The following is a 20,200-nucleotide window of genomic DNA, read 5'->3' as shown; positions in this document are numbered from 1 at the left end:
GAGAGTGAGAGCATGAGTTGGGGGAGGAGCAGAAGGAGAGAATCTCAAGCAGACTCTTCACTGAGTACAGAGCCCCAACATGCTGGTCAATGTGGGGCTCAATCCCATCACCCAGGAAATCGTGACCTGAGCCTAAACCAAGAGTCAGTAGCTTAGCTGAATGAGCCACTCAGGCACCCCTCTACTTAGATCTTTGATGAGGGCAGTATAGTAGAGTTTATCTAATTAAAAGTAGGAAATGTGGTAGTTTTACAATAATAAAAAAGGTTTTACTATTATACTGATAGTCAACTAACCTTTCTAGAAATATATAGAATAATAGAATAATATTGAAGTGTACATATTATGTCGTATTTCTTTCTAGATTCAAGGACATTAGTTTTGCCTAGAATAATATGTACAATATTCTAAAAGAAAATATGAATGCTTAATATGTACAATATTCTAAAAGAAAATATGAATGCTTAATCTAAAATTTTGTATATTCTTACAAAATCCTGTAGGAATAAATATAAATGCTTATTCTTATGTACCACTTACATTAATGTTTCTAGCTTTTAGTACTTTATCATTTACAGTTTTCTCATTTTCTTTCAGATACAGGCATAGACCACCATGCTCTTCTAAAACAATTTGATCACCTAAACCACCTGAACCCTGACAAGTTTGAATCTACAGATTTAGATATGCTCATCAAAGCGGTGGGAATAATTCCAGAAAATGTTGTCATTGTTGTGCCTTTGAGGTTTTTGTCATTTGATAAGTCAATTCAATGAAGTGGCAATATGACTTTTAGATACTCTCAAGAGTATTTTTAAAGGGAGATAGTTTAACCTTTATTACTACAGATAATAATACAGACATAACAATCTGTAACCCCTTGCCCACAATTCTAAAACCCAAAACACTATAAAAGCTGAAATCTGGCTTCAATTATAGTAAGGATATTTGTAGTTTTCATTTAGTCTACATAATGTGAATATTCCCAGACTTTGCTGAGGAAGTACTAATCTGTTTGATAACAGACTTTGCAAGGAAAACATAATACAGCATAAATGCCATATTCTCTTTCTGAAATCTAGAAAATTCTGAAATATACCTGGGTTCTGGGTTTTTCAGTAAGAGTTTGTGGACCTCTCATGTTGTACTATGTAGATTTACCGAAACAGATGCTGTAGCCTTGCTATGAGTTTAGTTAAGTAGTTAGAAACCTTTCTAGTTTTCTAGAAAGGTTTCTAGAAAGAAGGAAGTCCTTTCCTTCCTTTTTTTTTTTTTAAATCTTATTTATTTATTTGTCAGAGAAAGAGAGTGCACAAGCAGGCAGAGTGGCATGCAGAGGTGGAGAGAAGCAGGATCCCTGCTTAGCAAGGAGCCCCATGCGGGACTTGATCCCAGGACCCTGGGATCATGACCTGAGCCAAAGGCAGGGGCTTAACCGATGAGCCACCCAGGTGTCCCAAACCTTCCTTCATTTAAAAATCAATTTATATATTATTTACTTACGAGGAGCTTTCTAAAGTTGAGTTTTGCTTTGAACTATGAGTTTCTTTTAATGCCTACATTCTGATAATAATAATGATTAAAATAAAATGGCAGAATTTAAAAGAGGAGTCCAATGTTTTCTGGACCTTCTATACTACCTTCTGTTAGAATATGCTGTATGCAGGAAAGCCCTTATTTATATTTTCAAATACTCCTTGTAATTTAGTTTAAATATTACATTATAGGCCACAAGTGATCTAGAACACTATGATAAGACTCGACATGAAGAATTTAAAAAATATGAAATGATGAAGGAACATGAAAGGAGAGAATATTTAAAAACACTGAATGAAGAAAAGAGAAAAGAAGAAGAATCTAAATTTGAAGAAATGAGGAAAAAGCATGAAAATCATCCCAAAATTAATCATCCAGTAAGAATTATGACTTTAAGAAACTCTAATTAGATGTAGATACTTCTTTGTATCAGACAGTAGAATTTTATAAGTTATTAGTACTTTAGATTCTTAATTCTGCACCATTTCTCAAATTTGTATTTTATTTTCAGCCTGTATACATAGATCGTATTTTGTTTTGAGCATTTTTAAAAAATTGATTCACAGGGAAGCAAAGATCAACTAAAAGAGGTATGGGAAGAGACTGATGGATTGGATCCTAATGACTTTGACCCCAAGACATTTTTCAAATTACATGGTAACACATTTAATACAAATATTAATATTTATGTCTGCTGTTTGAGAGATTATAGTTGCTTTATTCTTAACTGATTTTTGCCAAGGTCTAATATCGAGTCCTATTGACAGTAAATGTTTAGAATTTTTCTCTAGGATAATAGAATAGTCTTTTTTGATGACCTGCAGCATAAAATACTTTGAGTCAGTAGCTGTGTCTTTTACCTGATTTAACTGTTGACTCACTATGACTTACTGTAAGGTTCTCCGTAAATGTGAAGGTAATTCTGTGACTAGCTAGGTTATATCTAACACGCTTTATGCTGTAATATTAAAATTTACTTTTTTTCCTATAGCATACTGTTTCACTTTATATTTTTGAAAAAAATGGTTAAGATATATTTGTCTAAAAAAACTATGAATTATAAATTAGTAGTAAATTGTTATCCATTGGACTGATCTGAGGCTTCATAAAAAAGGAGGCAACATTCTCTGTAGCGTATGGCTGGTTCATGTTAGTACCACTTCTGCAAGTCAGTTGTGAAGAGTTGTATTTTAATTATTGATTTTTGAAGGCGTTAAAATCAATTTTTGCATTTGTGACTTTTTAAACTTCAGATGTCAATAATGATGGCTTCCTGGATGAACAAGAATTAGAAGCTCTATTTACTAAAGAGGTAAATGAGTTCATTTGAGTGTTCAGTGTTTTTGCTCTTTTGTTTTCCATAATTTTCCTGCCTTTTATGTTGGTTTTAAACTTTTCTTTTTAGTTGGAGAAAGTATATGACCCCAAAAATGAGGAGGATGATATGGTAGAAATGGAGGAGGAACGGCTTAGAATGAGGGAACATGTAATGAATGAGGTATGTTTAAAAATTTTTAGGATTATATGTTATTTCAATGGATATTCAAGTTCTTGTAATAAATCTTAACATAAAGTGGAAAATAAATACACAGAGTAGTTATTTAATTGAATTTTGCATTTTTTGACCCAGAATATTTGGTAGACTTCCTTAGTATAAATAAAGTTATTTTGAAACTACTTTAAAATATTTTAAAATTTAAAAGGTTTTTATTTAGGAGATTAAGATGCTGTTGCATGTCCTTTAGAAGTAAAAGATAAGGTAGTCTAATATTTGATATTTTATTATTTTTTAAAGATTTTATTTATTATATTTGACAGAGACACACAATCAGAGAGGGAACAGAAGCAGAGGGAGTGGGAGAGGGAGAAGCAGGCTTCCCACTGAGCAGGGAGCCCTATGCCTGGGCTCTATCCCAGGAACCTGGGATCATGACCTGAGCCGAAGGCAGATGCTTAACAACTGAGCCACCCAGGCACCCCGAATATTTGATATTTTAAAAGTCTGTGTTTTTATTAAGAAAATCCAAAAAATCCAATACCATAATGGTTTATAACAACTTATTTATTTCTTGTTCACATTATTAAGCTGAGAACTTTGGTCATAGACATTGGAGGGCGGTAACTAAAGCCCACAGTTTTGTTTCTGTTATTTTCACCTGATGTTTGAGCTATTGGTGATGAATTGGGATTTCTGTTGACTGCTGGCATCCCATGTGTCAAATGAATTTCTCTTGCTGTTACGGAGTTCACTTTTGCAACTGAATGGCTATAAGAGCCATTGAAGAGGATTGGGAGCGGTTGTCAACATTAATTTTGATTTAGTTAGTTTTCTTAAAGAAAAAATACTGAGAGAATGTTAATGTAAACTCCTTTACTCTTGGCTCAAACAGTCCTCTTTCAGGAAAGGTTATTTTTCTTGGGATTTTACATGGTGTGGTGAGGGAAGAAGACCATAATAGTTTAGCCAGTCAGATCAGCAGCCTCAAGCATGGTGATCTTTTGAGTATTAGGTGTATAGATATCTCACTGTATTTTCAAATCTGAATAATACAGAAGATAGCAATATCTATATTTGGATTCTAATATAATATTCAGTGTTCTGACTTTCACCCCCTACCCCATCCCTCCGTTTCTGTGGATGCTGCGTTAGCCTTAATTGCTGTATGTTTGTGTAGTAGCAACTATTAGAAGACAATTTCTAGTGATATGAGAGTTACTTTATTTTATATATACTTTTTTTTTTTTTTTAACCAGGTTGATGCTAACAAAGACCGATTAGTGACTCTGGACGAGTTTTTGAAAGCTACAGAAAAAAAGGAATTCTTGGAGCCAGATAGCTGGGAGGTGAAATTATACAACAGTTCATTCTATTTTTAATTTTTATTTTCCATTATGTTTGAATGTAGAGCCTTACTATCTTGGCTTTTAGATAAAATATCAGTATAAAATAATGAATGTAACTTTTTGTAAAACTTGTGGCAATTGACCTCTTATTTGTAATCATGTTACATCTAATTAGCAGTCTTTTTAAAATTTTACTTTTTTCTAAAGGTAAAATAGTGTTCATTCTTAAAAATTAGAAATATAGATACATTGAAAGAATAAATTAGAAGTTACCTGTAATTCTACCTTTCAGAGGAAGATACTTAATTTATGCATTGTGTTATGCCAATTTGGAATTGTTTGTATCTTTAGTGTATGCATGTATAGCACACAATATAGAGTATACTGCCCCATTTTTATTTTATTTTACTTTAATTAATTAATTACTCTTTGAGAGAGAGAGAGAGAGAGAGCAAATGAGGGGGAGGAGCTGAAGGAGAGGGAGAGAATCTTGAGCAGGCTCCATACCCAGCATGGAGTTTGATGTAGGGCTTGATTTTACCACCCTGAGATCATAACCTGAGCCAAAATCAAGAGCCGGGTCCTCAACCAACTTAATCACCCAGGCACCCCTGTCCCATTTTTAATTTACATGTACACATAAACTCCTATATCTCTATGTATATTTTTAAATATTTTTATGTATTTATTTGAGAGAGAGCACGAGCAGTAGGAGGGGCAGAGGTAGAGGCTGAGGGACAAGCAGACTCAATCCCAGGACCCTAAGACCATGACCTGAGTGGAAGTCAGGCTTAACCTACTGAGCCACCCAGGCACCCCCTCCTGTCTTTATAGTCTTATGGCATCATACTGTATGAATGTCTTTGTATGTTTGAGAAATTCTGTGTTTTTTAATGTTAGCAGTATTTCATGATGTCATTCTTTAAAAGACAGAGTTTAGAAATGTTTCCTTAGCATGCAGTTTTGTGATTATAGCATAATTTATATAACCATTGGAACAGATTTAGCCACTTGGGTCAATTCCCAATTTTTTTACTGTAGTAATTAACACTATGACAACTCTTACATCTTTGGGTATCTATAATTTCCCTGGGATTAATTCCTAAGAATAAAACTATTCTCAAGGTTTATGACCATTTTTAGTTTCTAAAAATATTTTGTTGAAATGCCCCAGAAAGGCATACCAGTATATTCCATAGTTTACTGTGAATACACATTTTTTTTTTGTGCATACACATTTTAAAGAGAATAGTTGAGAGGTAGCAACTGGAAGAGTTTGAAAAAAAAGTTGTCATTTTCTATACAAAATATAAAGATTACTATTTCTTTCTCTTTTTTTTTTTTTTAAAGATTTTATTTATTGATTTGACAGACAGTGATCACAACTAGGCAGAGAGGCAGGCAGAGGGTGGGGGAGGAAGCAGGGCTTCCCGCCAAGCAGGGAGCCTGATGTGGGGCTTGATCTCAGGACCCTGAGATCATGACTTGCGCCAAAGGCAGAGGCTTTAACCTACTGAGCCACCCAGGTGCCCCTCAATTAGATTTTTAATCTGTGGATCCATTTGTCCAGAAAATAGTTTGAGATAGGGTGACCAACTGTTCTGGTACAGCCTGTGCTGAGGAGTTCCCTGGGGTATGAAAGTTTTTGGTGCTCAATCAAGGATAGTCCCAGGATGACTGTTGATCAGCGTAGTTTGAGATTAAAGAAATCATATTTTTTTTGGTCCTGTTTTTTTTCTGACATTTGTAATATTTCTGGACTTTGGTGAAGTAGGAGAATGCTAAGATATTTGAACATTCATTCCATTTATTTCTTCTGGTGAACTAGATCAATAGGTAATTACATACTTTCTTTTCATTTTAATATAATTTTAGATTTACAAAAGAGTTATAAGAATAGACAAGGAGGGGCGTCTCGTTGGCTCAGTGGGGTAAGCCTCTCCCTTAGGCTCAGGTCATGATCTCAGGGTCCTGGGGTGGAGCACCACATCGGGCTCTCTGCTCAGCAGGGAGTCTGCCTCCTCCTCTCTCTCTCTCTCTCTCTCTGCCTGCCTCTCTGCCTACTTGTGATCTCTCTCTGTCAAATAAATAAATAAAATCTTAAAAAAAAAAAAAAAAAGAATAGACTAAGGAATTCTTGAATACCCTTCCCCTAGATTTCCCATTTTACTACAGTTATTCTCTTTATCTCTTTCTCTATTTTTAATCTATGTATATATGTATTTTTTTTTAAAGATTTTATTTATTTATTTGACAGAGATCACAAGCAGGCAGAGAGAGAAGAGGAAGCAGGCTCCCTGCTGAGCAGAGAGCCCGATGCGGGCCTCGATCCCAGGACCCTGAGATCATGACCTGAGCCGAAGGCAGCGGCTTAACCCACTGAGCCACCCAGGCACCCTATATGTATTTATATATAATATATATCATGTTTTTGAGAGTTAGTTGCACACAGTGCTGCTTTAACCTTAAAAACTTGAGTGTGTATTTTTTGCAAACAAGGATTTATCTTGCATAATCATGGTAAAATTATCTGTGATAGCTACACGCAGAAAACTCTTCTCCAGTCTCTAGACTTGATCGAGATTTTTTGTTAATTTTCCTAATACTGTCCTTTAAAACAAAAGAAAATCCAGGATCATACTGAATTTAGTTGTAATGTCTTCCTAATCTCCTTTAATCTGAAACAGTTCCTGAGTCTTTGTATCTCATGGCATCCATATTTCTAAAGAGTATAGACCAATAATTTTGTAGGATATCCCTCAGTTTGAGTCAGTCTGCTGTTTCTTTAGGACTCCTGCTTTTGGTAGAAATACCACCAAAGTGATGCAGAGTGCATCATATCATGAAGCATATGCTGCTGATTATTTTCATAACTGACAATATTAATTTTGATTATTTGGTTAAGATGGTGCCTATCATGTTTCCTATTTTTTCTTTTGTAATTTAAATAGTACCTTGTCTAACCCACCATACTGCCAGAATCAGAAGTCAGAATTAAAAAAAAAAAAAAATTACTCGACATCATATCTAAAGTATTTGGAAATACGAATTTTAAGCATTACTTTAATAGTTATGGAAGTGCTTGACTGTTTTCTCAGGAACAGACACCCATTCTTTTACTGTTTATTTTAAAAAAGATTGTGCTGCTATAAACACATTTTTATATAAAGCTTTTTATGTGTTTAAGGTTATTTTGTAGGATGGATTCTCAATGTAGCACCAATAAGACCAAGGGAATCTTTTTAGGGCAGTTGATATATTTTATAGAAGTATTTTTCAAAAGAATTGCATTACCACCATTACCACTGTTTTAAAAAAAAAGTCTTCGAGGGCATACTTTGAGATTCATTATCTACTAATTTTAGCATTCACTGATAAATCTTGCCAGAATCCATTATTACAATGACTATTGACAAATGGTGATTTTCTAACCATCATTCCTTCCATATTTATCAGTTGGCTTTCTACAATAAGGAAGAGCTATCCCTTCTCCCAACCCACTCCCATCCCCTTACTTGATTCAAAAATGAATCCTTAAAAAATAAAAAAATTAAAAAAAGAAAAAAAATGAATCCTTGGGCGCCTGGGTGGCTCAGTGGGTTGGGCCGCTGCTTTCGGCTCAGGTCATGATCTCAGGGTCCTGGGATCGAGTCCCGCATCGGGCTCTCTGCTCAGCAGGGAGCCTGCTTCCCTCTCTCTCTCTCTCTGCCTACCTCTCCATCTACTTGTGATTTCTCTCTGTCAAATAAATAAATAAAATCTTTAAAAAAAAAAAAATGAATCCTTACTATCCTGATTTATTTCGATGCCCAAATTGCCCCAGATTTGGCTGGGAGTTCCTTCAGACTGGCTTTTATATCCTTTTGGCATGTCTCCTATCATTCTTTGAGGACTTTCTTACTTTTTAGCATCATAAGATGTTCAAGGCTCATCTCGTTCTTTCTCCATCCCACCTCTGGGATGTTGAGCAACACTGGTCCCTTTTAGTGGAGATTGTTATCACAGACTAGGATTTGGGCACTGGATGTGTTTCTTGTTACCAGGGAGTCTTTGCTTCTAGACTTTGTCAGATAACAGAGTTGGGTAATTTAAAAAACATCTAAATGTGTGTGTGTGTATTTATATATATATATACATATATATTTAAATTTGTATTATGTGTGTCTGTATATGCGCAAATTATACACATACACAGATACATTCATATTCATCTTGGTGTATTTAGGTACCAATATATATAAAACTTGATGAACTCATTGGGGCTTCTGGGTGGCTCAGTAGGTTAGGTGTCTGCCTTTGGCTCAGGATGACCTGAGGACAGGGTCCTGGGACAGAGCCCAGTGTGGGGCACACTACTCAGCATGGAGTCTGCTTCTCCTCCCTTTGTCCCTCCCCCACCCATGCTCACTCACTCTCTCTCTCAAGTAAATAAATAAAATCCTTAAAAAACAAAACAAAACATAAACTTAGTGAGTGCACACTGATACCTTCTTAAATTTCAGTCCAATGCCAGTACAACATCCTATCTCTTCCTCTTTTCCATATTTCATATGAAACCTGGCTCCTATTTTCCACAATATTATTCCACTTATTTCCTCAATCCTAGAATGTATACAGTGTTTCAGATTGCTAAACTCTGCAAAAAGGAATTTATTATTTGTTTAGACTTTTGTTGTTGTTTTTAACCTGAGCATGTAGTCTGAATACTGTGACCCAAAGTTTGTTGGTTAGTTCTTTTTTCTCCCTTCTGTTTATTCACTTAAAATAAAAGTATGATTTATTTTCTTTTGTTTATAGTCAGTTTGGGTTTTCCTGTCCTTGTGAATTTTCTTTCTTCTCTTTTCTTGAGTGTATGAAACACTGACAAATTTCTAAAAATCAAACCTGTATGAAAAAGTTGTATTCAGAGAAATATGATTTCTTTTCCTGCATTCTCTCTATCCTTTCTACCCAGTTCTCTTCATTGTTCTATAGGTAATCAATTTCATTAGCCTTGGATTTTTCCTTTTGCTCAAATAAATACATAAATATGTTTTCTTATTTCCCCTTACTGAAAGCTATATTATGATAGATACTCTTTCTTATACTTTGCTAATCATAGAATTTTCAAGCTGAATTAAACCCTATTGGACATCCAAGATTATTCTTTCCTCATTTTGTTTCCCATTTTTTTTTTCCTTTTAGACATTGGATCAGCAACAGCTCTTCACAGAGGAAGAACTGAAAGAATATGAAAATCTTATCTCCTTACAAGAAAATGAACTTAAGAAAAAGGCAGATGAACTTCAGAAACAAAAGGAAGAGCTACAGCGTCAGCATGACCAACTTGAGGCTCAGAAGCTGGAATATCATCAGGTGGTATTTATACAATGACTGTGGCATTAAAAGGAATTTTAGGTGCTGTGCTAAACGCATGTGTTTTTTGTAATATAATATTTCAATGTCCTATTAGCTATATTATTTTAAATTTTAGTATTTTAAAAACTGCTTTGTTGCATATTAATCTAAATTTTAGAGTTTGAATATCTCATTTTGGAAAACACTTTTCAATTAGTTTGTTGTGGTTTGTCAAAGGTCATGAGAAAATAAAAGAATACTTACTTTTAAGACATTCTTTTTCCATGCACTAGGTTGTACAGCAGATGGAACAAAAAAAATTACAACAAGAAATTTCTCCATCAGGGCCTGGTGGAGAATTGAAGTTCCAGCCACGTATGTAACTTTATTATTTTTTTTCTTTTGTTTAAGGAAATAAGAATATTGAATAAGTTGAAATCTGTGTTTATTACAAATGTAATTTCAAATCATTAATATCTATGGTATTTACTATATATTTGGGGAAAGAGCACAACTTGTACTACAGAAAAATGTAGTACAGAAAAACATACAGAAATGAGCCTTCCAAAATGTCTATGCATCAGCTCATTTCAAAAGCTATTTAATTTGATAGCTGTATTTATGGTGAAATGATTTATTTCAACCTTATTCACAATTCTTTCTAATCAGTTATCAATATTGTTAGTGAACATGTTAATTGTAATCTATGATTAGCTAAGTGTATTTTAAAATGCTTTATATATATAATACATACAGATATTTTATATATATACACACATACATAATATATATGTGTGTGTATATGTATGTGTGTGTGTGTGTGAAGATTCAGAAGAAAGGGAGATACCTTTAAAATGATAACTTTTTTTTTTTTCCAAACAGACATTTAAAGTCCGAAGTCCACCAGAACTTGGGAGAAAACTGTTAAATCAACATCTGTGTCATCTTTTTACTGCCCTTCCTTTTTTTTTCTGCTCAATAAATACTTTAAAGCATATATGGAATAAAGGAAGATACTTTTTAAATGAGAACACATCTTTTCAGGACACAGATATTTAAGGCTTAAAGTCCACCATAACCAGGAAGAATACAAACTCAGTATCTGCTCTCACTTTCATACCTCTCTCCTTTTTAATTTGTTCTCCTTTAATGATTTAATTCAGTGGCCATAATTATCCCATTATTTAATGAAACTATCAGTAACTGTTTAAGTGAGAAATTTCTGTACTGCTTTTAAAGTAAATTTATATTGTCATCACTTAGTCATAAAGATAGTCTTTTACAGGTGCTTATCATCCCCTCTCTTGATAAAAGTCTCTTTGTTGTTAATAATTCTTCTGAGAAGACCACACTTTCCCCCAGTGTTTCTTGGTAACTTCTTCCTATTTCCAGCAACCTTACCTGCTAGAAATTCTTCTACTGAAGAGCTTTTGCTACCACTTCAGGTCATTTTTGGGTTCATATATTTGCTTTCTATTCTATTAAGATCAGGTTCTGCTACAAAAACAAACAAACAAACAAACAAACCCAGAAAAACCAAAGATAACAGTGTTTTAAACTAAATAGGAATTCTTCCCTCTTCCATACTCTCTCCTCTGCTATCCTCAGTACATGGTTTTTGTCCTCAAGTTACCTCATTCTCACTGTCCAAGATTGCTTTTGGAGGCAGTGGGCAAGAGGAGGAAAAGGAGCTTCTCCCCAGTTGCACAGGCTTCCTGGACTGAGTGTTCCTGGAGAACCACAGATTTTAACTTACATCTCATTGGTCATATCGCTGCTAGGGAATCAGAGAAATCCTTGTGGCATTGGAACCAGCTAAAAGTTAGGATCTTTAACTAAAGAAGAAGGAGGTTATGTTTCGTACACAACTTTCAGTTCTAATCCATACAGCTTTATTGGCTACCTATATTTCTGTGTACACTCTTCGGAAACATAGAAAACACTCACTTCTCCTGCCCCAAAAGGAAATCTGCCACATCCAATCCATTATTGCATATGGCTCAAAGACCATAATATCCTTGTATAGTCCCCACTATCAGGTTAGTCTATAGATCTATTGTTCTGCCCATCTACAGGCTAAACAAGGTGTCTGCCTCATGAGTACCAAATGCATAATGGTGGGATAGGTACAGGATAACGGCAATAAAATCGATCTTTCAAAAGAGGGGAAAATAGCAACCCCCAATCCATAACACTTAAAAGGTACTGCTTGGCAAAAATAACAAGGTGTCTCTGCTCAGTCTGTGAATGTATTCCTTGATTTTTGCATCAGGCAACCCCTGATTCACTTTTGTGGGAGGAACTCCCTTGTCGAATGTCCTCAGGGGCCCTTGGCGCTGCCTTCCAGGAAGTTTTTCTTGTCCATTAATTTTCAGGGATACATCTGAGTGGTCAGGGGAAAGGGTGCTGATCTTGGGGGCTGGGCGCCACTTCCTGTTTTGCTGGGTTTAGGGGCTTGGGCATGTTTTAAATAGTTACAGGCTGTTGCAGGCCAGGTTTGGGGTTTGTATTTGTTTGATTTTGGTTTTTGGCAAAAAAATTTCCTAGAAACTAAGTATATTTCTGGTCTGTCTTTCTCAATTATTCCAATGAGTAACCACAAAGATCTTGCCAAGACACAGTTTTTAATAACAACATCATCTTTTACTTGCTGGCTTTTGTGCTCTCTCTCTCCCCTTGGGTCTTAAATGAACGGTACCCACTTGGAACCATTGGGCTTGGATGGGCTGGCAACAGTCTGAGTCTGATTTCTTTCCTTAGGATGGCTGCCATTACTTGACAGAAAGTTCTTGAGAAAAGGTTGAGGCAGAAAAAGAAAAGGCAGAAAAAGGTTGAGGATGCTTTCATACCTTCCTTAGAACCCTGACTGATAACTGTTTCACTTATCAGTATGGTAGTTAGCTGACTTTTCCAGTTTTTCAGGGCTCCAGATTTGGGACTTGTCAATTTGTTTTGTAGAGAGCTATTCCCTCGGCAAAGCTATATTCCTTTCCAAATGTCTTGTTAGCCTTAGCCTGAGTCACATCTCTCCTGTAAGACTTTGCTGAGGGTTAGAAGCAGCCCACATGCTAGTATTCAGATGTTCTACCACTACTTCCTTTTATACCTTAACCTTAGTGGCATTAAGGTCTCACTGCCCAAAGCCCTGCCTCTTCACCTAAGCTAACTCCATATTTAAGATCCTTTTACTAGCTGTACCTTCTAGCTACCAAATTCTGTCTAGGTCAGGATTCCTGGTTGTAGATAATGCAATCTTCTTTAGCTGTTAGACATAAGGAGCTTGATTAAGGGGTGCAGAGAGCTCACAGAATCTTTGGGAAAGCGGATGAAGCAGAACCTAGGCTGAGCTTCTCAGAACTACATCACAAGAGTGGGCTGCCAGAGAAACTGCTGCTTCTGGGACAATTCGAAAAGCTGCCTGCCATCTCAAGATGCCTCCTCTTGCTGGATTAAGGCAGCTGAGAACAGTTGCCAGCTCCAGAACTGAATCACCTCTGCTCAGATTTGTGGTGGCAAAAGTGGACAGACACCTCATGAGCTGCCTTTCTCCCCATGTAACTTGGTTCTGAGCAAAAGTCTCAAGTGAGTACATCTGGTCGACTGGGCTAATCATATCTGGAACTCTAGCTGCAAGGGTGGCTGGGAAATCCTAGTATTTAGCTTTACTACCTCTGTACTACAAGAAGGCATGTTTAAAGCTGTTGAGTGAGCTAATCTGTTGTAACATCTCATAATTTTAAAGATTTTATTTCTTTATTTTTGAGAGAACTAGCAGGGGGAAGGGAAGGGGCCAAGGGAGAAGCAGGCTCCCCACTGAGCAGGGAGCCTGATGCAGGACCAAGTCCAGGACCCTGGGATGATGACCTGAGCTGATGGCAGATGCTCAGCTGACTGAACCACTCAGATGCCCAACATCTCATAATTTTACACTGTGTCTCTTCACATTAATAATTTTAAAAACTCTTAGTCCTCATTTTTACAAAATTTAAAAATAATGACTGCATACTCCAAGGATATCTCAGATTTTTTTTTTTTTTTCTTAAATCACAGATCCCGGGTGCCTGGGTGGTTCAGTGGGTTAAGCCGCTGCCTTCAGCTCAGGTCATGATCTCAGGGTCCTGGGATCGAGTCCCGCATCGAGGCTCTGCTCCGCAGGGAGCCTGCTTCCTCCTCTCTCTCTGCCTGCCTCTCTGCCTACTTGTGATCTCTCTCTGTCAAATAAATAAATAAAATCTTTTAAAAAAAATCACAGATCCCAAAATTAAATGTAGCAATCTGGGAAAGTTCTACTTATATATAGCTTTAAAAAAACATTCAAAAGAATCACTCAACAGAGTAATGCCTTGTTTCTTTAGAGATGGAGGATTTCTATCTCTATTGTTTAAATTGTAGGGAACATTTAAAAATGATCTGGCTTATCCTTTTGTTGGTGACTCTTATCTGTGACAAGAAACTGATAAGATGGGGATTCACCCAAGGTAAACTTTTTTAGATGGTGGACTGGGGTTCAATCAGAAAGGCATTGGAGGCGTGCCTGGGTGGATCAGTTGTTAAGTGTTTGCCTTTGGCTCAGGTCATGATCCCAGGGTCCTGGGATCGAGCCCCACATCGGGCCCCACATCGGGCTCCCTGCTCAGTGGGGAGCCTGCTTCTCCCTCTCCAGCTCCCCTGCACTTGTGTTCCCTCTCTTGCTATCTCTCTTTGTCATAAATAAATAAAATCTTAAAAAAACAAAGGCATTGGAGACAACAGTATTGTACTATGATTACATAATTGATAAATATGGATACAGGGTAATCATATGAGAATATATAAATATATCAAAGTAACATGTACATCTTACATTTACATGATGTTATATGTCAAATATATTCAATTAAAAATAGAATTGGAGAATAATTTAGAGACATTTCTTCTTTTTTTTTTTTTTAAGATTTTATTTATTTATTTGACAGAGATCACAAGCAGGCAGAGAGAGAGGAGGAAGCAGGCTCCCCGCTGAGTAGAGAGCCGATGCGGGACTCCATCCCAGGACTCTGAGATCATGACCCGAGCCGAAGGCAGCGGCTTAACCCACTGAGCCACCCAGGCACCCCTAGAGACATTTCTTAAAATGACCCTTTGGAATGAGTAATAATGGGTAGATATTACCATAGACATACCTCACAGTTTTCAGCAAATTTTTATAATTTATATTATTTAAAAAACGAGGAGCACCTGAGGGGCTCAAATGGTTAAGTGTCTGCTTTGGGCTCAGGTCATGGGTCTCCAGGTCCTGGGATTGAGCCCTGCATGTCAAGTTCCCTGTTGAGCTGGGTGTCTGCTTCCCCTGCTCATTCTTCCCCTCCTGCCTGCTTGAGCTCTCTCTCTCAAATGAATAAATAAAAATATTTAAAATGGAAAAAAAATTGTTAGTCCAAGTTTATCTATGGACCTAAGGAATTCCAATTCTTATGAGTATTGGGCATTTATGAGTGAATATTATTTCTTTTTTTTTTTTTAAAGATTTTATTTATTTATTTGACAGACAGAGATCACAAGCAGGCAGAGAGGCAGGCAGAGAGAGAAGGGGGAAGCAGGCTCCCTGCTGAGCAGAGAGCCCGATGCGGGGCTCGATCCCAGGACCCTGAGATCACGACCTGAGCCAAAGGCAGAGGCTTTAACCCACTGAGCCACCCAGGCGCCCCTGAATATTATTTCTTAACAGAGTTGCGAATAGTATTCTTTACAGCTCTGTTAGAAAGTATTGGTCCTGTGTTTCATTTATACCACTCTTCTTTTTATTTTTAAAATATTTACTTATTAATTTTAGAGAGAAAGAGAGCGCACACGAGTGTGGGAGGGGTAGAAGGAGAGGGAGAGCATCTCAGGCAGACTTACCACTGACTGTGGAGCCCATCATGTGGCTCCATTTCAGGACCCTGAGATCATTACCTGAGCCAAAATCAAGAGTCCTATGCTTAACTAACTGAGCCACCCAGGTGCCCCTATACCATTCTAACTAATACTTTTTAGGTATTCAGTATTCTTTGATTTAGCTGACCTACTGGTATGTATTAGTAATTTTGGGTTTCGTTTCACATATGAGTTTTCATGAAGCATATACATTTTATACTTGATATATATAATTAGGTATATATTATTATATATATAATATGTTATATATATATAATTAGGTATACTTAGGTATATATAATTAAAATTAGATTTTAAAGTCCTCTAGAATATTTGACTCTTGCTTAAAGAAACTACAGTTTAGGAATAGTGGTAAAAAAAACAATTGGATATGGGGCTCTACATTTTTTTTTAACCAAAGTATGTTTATAGCAACATAATTTTCTATGCTCATTGAACAGATTTTATTACCAAAACCTAAATCCACATCTGTTTTTCACAGAAATAAATATATAAAAGAAATTGTACAGTTTCCTGAGAATGTGGTTTTTAAGATAGCCTAGCTAATAAAAGGGGGAGTGACAAATCTATTTTCTTGAGGCAGAAATTTTGACAAGCCTAATTCTGGCTAGTGCCTAAAATGTAATCTTTGTTTTATAGCTGTGCAGTACAACGAAGAAGAAAGTTGAAATAGAGCCAGAGTTAGATGATGAGCTTCATCGTTTTCATGTGAGATTTTTATTATCTCTTGAAGAACCTGCTGAAGAAGTCTGCTTTCACCCTTAACCACTAGTGCCTCAACTTAATACTTCAGTTCTTTTTTTTTTTTTTTTTAATTGGGCGACTAAGGGGAATTGAGTAAAGTGCAAAGTGTATTTTTTTGCTCCTTGCAGGTGAAAGAATGAAAGACTGTAATGACAACTTGCTTACAAGATTTGAGAGAAATCTGGTCTTGTCTTTCCTTTTTTTTTTTCCCCCTCACAATGTCATTATCAAGATTCCAATTTTTCCTTACTTGCATTTAGTTTATTTTTTGAAGGAGTAGTTTGCTATGGATTAATACCCTTTTCTTAAACAATCCAAGAAGTGAGTCAGAACAAGCAGCAGCAGCAAGTGGTAAAGACACCAAATTGAAAAATTTGAATTTATGGTTACTGGCTAGTATTGCCAGCCTCCTTATTAAGACAAAAGCGAAGCAAAACCAACAAATCTTTTCATTTAATTTTAGGTATTTAGATTTTCCCCCAACATTACCTATAGAATTATGTAGGAAAAAAAACCCCTACATTTCATGTTTATAGATGTCTACAGTTTTCCATGCAGAACTTTTAGTTTACATTTTAATTGGCATTAGTCCTATTCTGATGAATGCCACATACCAGCTTGGTTGTTAGCCAGCTCTTGACAAGTGTATTTTTCCCTAAAAGCTTATCCTTCTATTTAACTTCAGAGCTGTGCATGCCTGTAAACAAATTTGGTTGTGTTTATAATTTATTGCAAGCAATCGATTTGACTTTTGCTGTGTAAATTTCCTTATCTCTTTTTGCTTTATTCTTAGTAATAAGTATATTTTCCAAGATTTCCGGGACTATGAATATAGATCTTGTCATTAAAATGTTAAAATATTTTATTTTACAATTCTTGTATTTTGCTGCTCCATGAAATTTAAAAAGGGTAATGATTTATATCCACATGATTTTAAAGCTATGACTTGTCTCAGTGTTTTAAAAGTGAGAGAGAAGAAATGAGATTCTATCTAGTTCTTTTTGCTTTCTCCCATGAATCATTGTATTAAAATGTTATTTTTGTTCAATTTTAGTCCACCTTAAATGTAGATTTTTAGTGATCTGAAAATATGTGTCATTTAACTAAATCCCTACCCTCATTTTAGGGTCCTTCTGTGTAGAGTATGAAACCCATGTACAGTCTGTGCCGTATTCTGTATTTGTCTTATACGATTTTATTTTACCTATTTTACTGTTCACTATTACCCTTCAGTGGTTAAAGTGATTTGAGTTTGTTTTACTTTTGAATTTTACCCTTTCTGCTCTTGGTATAGCAATACTAAGATAGACATTTAAAGGTAAATATTTTCTTATTAGTGTAGTGATGTCTTATAGATATTTTTCCTTTTCTAAAACATTTGCCATGCCTCTTACTGTTTAAACATTTTTGTGGTAGTATCGAAGGATTTTTGTCAAACACAACAATTTAAAACTCCTGTCATCATCATCTGTTTTTTTTTTTTTTAATTTTATTTATTTTTTTGACAGTCAGAGAAGGAACACAAGCAGGGGGAGTGGGAGAGGGAGAAGCAGGCTTCCTGTTGAGCAAGGATCCCAGGACTTGGGTCATGACCTGAGCCAAAGGCAGATGCTTAATAACTGAGCCACCCAGGAGCCCCTCATCTTCTTCTTCTTTAGTATTGAGCAATGGATGTTTGTATCTTAATATTTCTTTTCTGATTAACTCTCAGTTCTAATCCTACATACATTTCTTGTTTCCTTTGGTGTATTTTCACTCTCTTTGATATTTACAGCATGTTTCATTGAGATTCATGACTGATACTGTGGAAAAGAAAAACCATAGTTGCAGAAAGGCAGAGCTATTTAGGCAAGCAGGCAGTCATTTCCAGAGGGATTTTCTAGAGCTATTTGGACAAGCTGCTGTCATTCCTGGAGGGGTTCCCGAGTACTGGAGAGAGTAATTCTAACCCTAAACAAAATTTCTAACTAATGAGTAGAGTTCCTGACTCCTCTTCCACAGAGTGAACCAGCTATGGAGCAGATACATAACATTCAGACTCTGACGAATGTCCCTTGTCCAATTCTTTTGCTTTTTTGTGCCCTCCTTAGGTAATAATAGTTTTTAAAGTATTTTGTGCATTCCAGCAGACATTTTCTGTCTTGCAGTTGTTAATAAAAGGGGAGAAAAGTATTCTTTTTTTGTAATAGAAAGACCATGACATGAATTTTGCAATCTCTGATTAGAAGAGAAGTAGCATAATTTTTTGCCCAGATGACCTGAGGATATTTTGTTTGTTTGTTTTTTGTTTTTAAGATTTATTAATTTATTTTAGCGGGAGGGGGCGTAGAGAGAGAATCCCCAGGCATTCTCCCTGCTGAGCACGGAGCTGAGGTGGCTCCATCCTGCAGTCTTGAGACCACAACCCACTAGACCAGATCCGGAAAGCCAGAGTTGGAGACTCAACAGACTGAGCCACCCAGCTGCCCTGATCTGAGCTTTGATTAAGTTCTTTTCTCTCTGTGAACGCTCCCATTTTCTATTCTTGGACTGACTTTCCTGCAGCTGTGTTTCTAATCATCTCCTGAGTCAGTGGAGAAAGCTCTGAGTGATATAGAAAGTTATTAGCACCACTGCCGTCAGGTTTTGGGGTGTATTATCAGGCCTTTCTAATGAATTCTGCCCTTCCCTCACAATCCCAAACTATTCAACTTTTCTCCAAGGGAGTCTGTTGTATTACCACTAATGTAGATGTAGAGGTAACTTTATTGAAACAGGATTAATTTATAAAAGATTTATGTGATATACAGTAGAGGCTAAGAATTTTATTTTAATGGTAATTTTCAGCCAGTTAATGCCCAGAGTGACTGTTTCATTCTTTTGGGATGGCTCTCTTGACTTCCAGATAGCTCTTTTTACACCTTTCCATCTAGTTTCAGGGCCTGAGAATGGAAGAGCTCTGGAGGGCCCAGTACTTTAGCAGAGGTGGAGGAAGGAGCCCCTTTTCAATGAAGGTGTTTCTTTCTTTGAAGCTGTTAGTCCAGGATGTGTTAGCACACATGAAGGTTATAATAAGCCCTTGCAATTTTCAAAATGTCTGTGTACCAATTTTTATGCCTCTAATTGAAAGATCGTATTTCAGGAGCAATATGTGTACATTTATATGAAAGCTTATGTCTAAAATAGGTGTGGAAGGAACCATTAGTTATTCTGTCTCTTCTGAGAAAACTGTGTCCTGGAATTAAAAAGTGAAAAGAATTTTGCCTTTCGTTTTCATGAAGGAAACCAGTGCTGCAAAATCCGTATTTTATCAATATTTATTATGTTTTAAAAAACGTTGAATAATGATGGTATATACATCCTATTTTAAAGACCATTTATTTTGTTATTACTAAATTTGGGGGATTGTGGAATTTTTTTTCAATTTAAACATTGAATTAAAAATGTAACCTTTTCTAAATATGTGGCCAAAAGTGTTCTGTTAATTTTAAAGTTTGGACAGAAATTTTATTAATCTGAAGTGTATTTAGACTTAATTCTTTTTGGTCTCTTCAGAAAATTGGGTCACTAAAAAAAAAAACCTAAATAACTGGATTTTAATTTGATAATCAGGAAGACACAGAGACTTTATACAAGTTTGTTGTATTTATATTTGTTTTTTGATGTTACATTGTAAAAATTCTCCCGGTGCAATATTTGTCAGAAAATATTATTCTTGTCCTCATTTGTATAGCTTTGTTTTTAATTATGCTAAAAGTAAAATCAGGAAAAAAATGTAATATTTTGTGTAATTTTCTGGGGAAAAAAGACAAACTTGGCAATGTTGAAAGAATGGGTTGTTTGC

At 35.9% G+C, this 20,200-nt stretch overlaps 1 protein-coding gene across 5 annotated transcripts in view; it reads left to right on the top strand.

Annotated features, from left to right (window-relative positions):
* The window catches only part of NUCB2 (nucleobindin 2), a 48,556-nt gene extending 37,842 nt beyond the window's left edge, over window positions 1–10,714 (top strand). For 4 of the 5 annotated variants that reach the window (XM_004752070.3, XM_004752068.3, XM_045066171.1 and 1 more), the window contains 9 exons: window positions 598–701; window positions 1,728–1,913; window positions 2,103–2,193; window positions 2,790–2,848; window positions 2,942–3,034; window positions 4,291–4,380; window positions 9,565–9,735; window positions 10,011–10,092; window positions 10,600–10,714. In XM_004752070.3, coding sequence (XP_004752127.1) covers window positions 598–701; window positions 1,728–1,913; window positions 2,103–2,193; window positions 2,790–2,848; window positions 2,942–3,034; window positions 4,291–4,380; window positions 9,565–9,735; window positions 10,011–10,092; window positions 10,600–10,607 — 884 coding nt within the window. In that variant the 3' untranslated portion in view covers window positions 10,608–10,714. Of the gene's footprint in view, window positions 1–597; window positions 702–1,727; window positions 1,914–2,102; window positions 2,194–2,789; window positions 2,849–2,941; window positions 3,035–4,290; window positions 4,381–9,564; window positions 9,736–10,010; window positions 10,101–10,599 lie in introns of those variants that run through there. The other variant, XM_045066172.1, reaches the window with a different exon arrangement.
* Window positions 10,715–20,200: the final 9,486 nt, after the last annotated feature.

The sequence above is a fragment of the Mustela putorius genome, unplaced genomic scaffold (assembly GCF_011764305.1).
Source record: "Mustela putorius furo isolate JIRA1106 unplaced genomic scaffold, ASM1176430v1.1 tig00003859_pilon_pilon_pilon, whole genome shotgun sequence".
In the NCBI taxonomy this organism is placed as follows: domain Eukaryota; kingdom Metazoa; phylum Chordata; class Mammalia; order Carnivora; family Mustelidae; genus Mustela; species Mustela putorius.
This window is presented reverse-complemented; position numbering and strand designations above follow the sequence as displayed.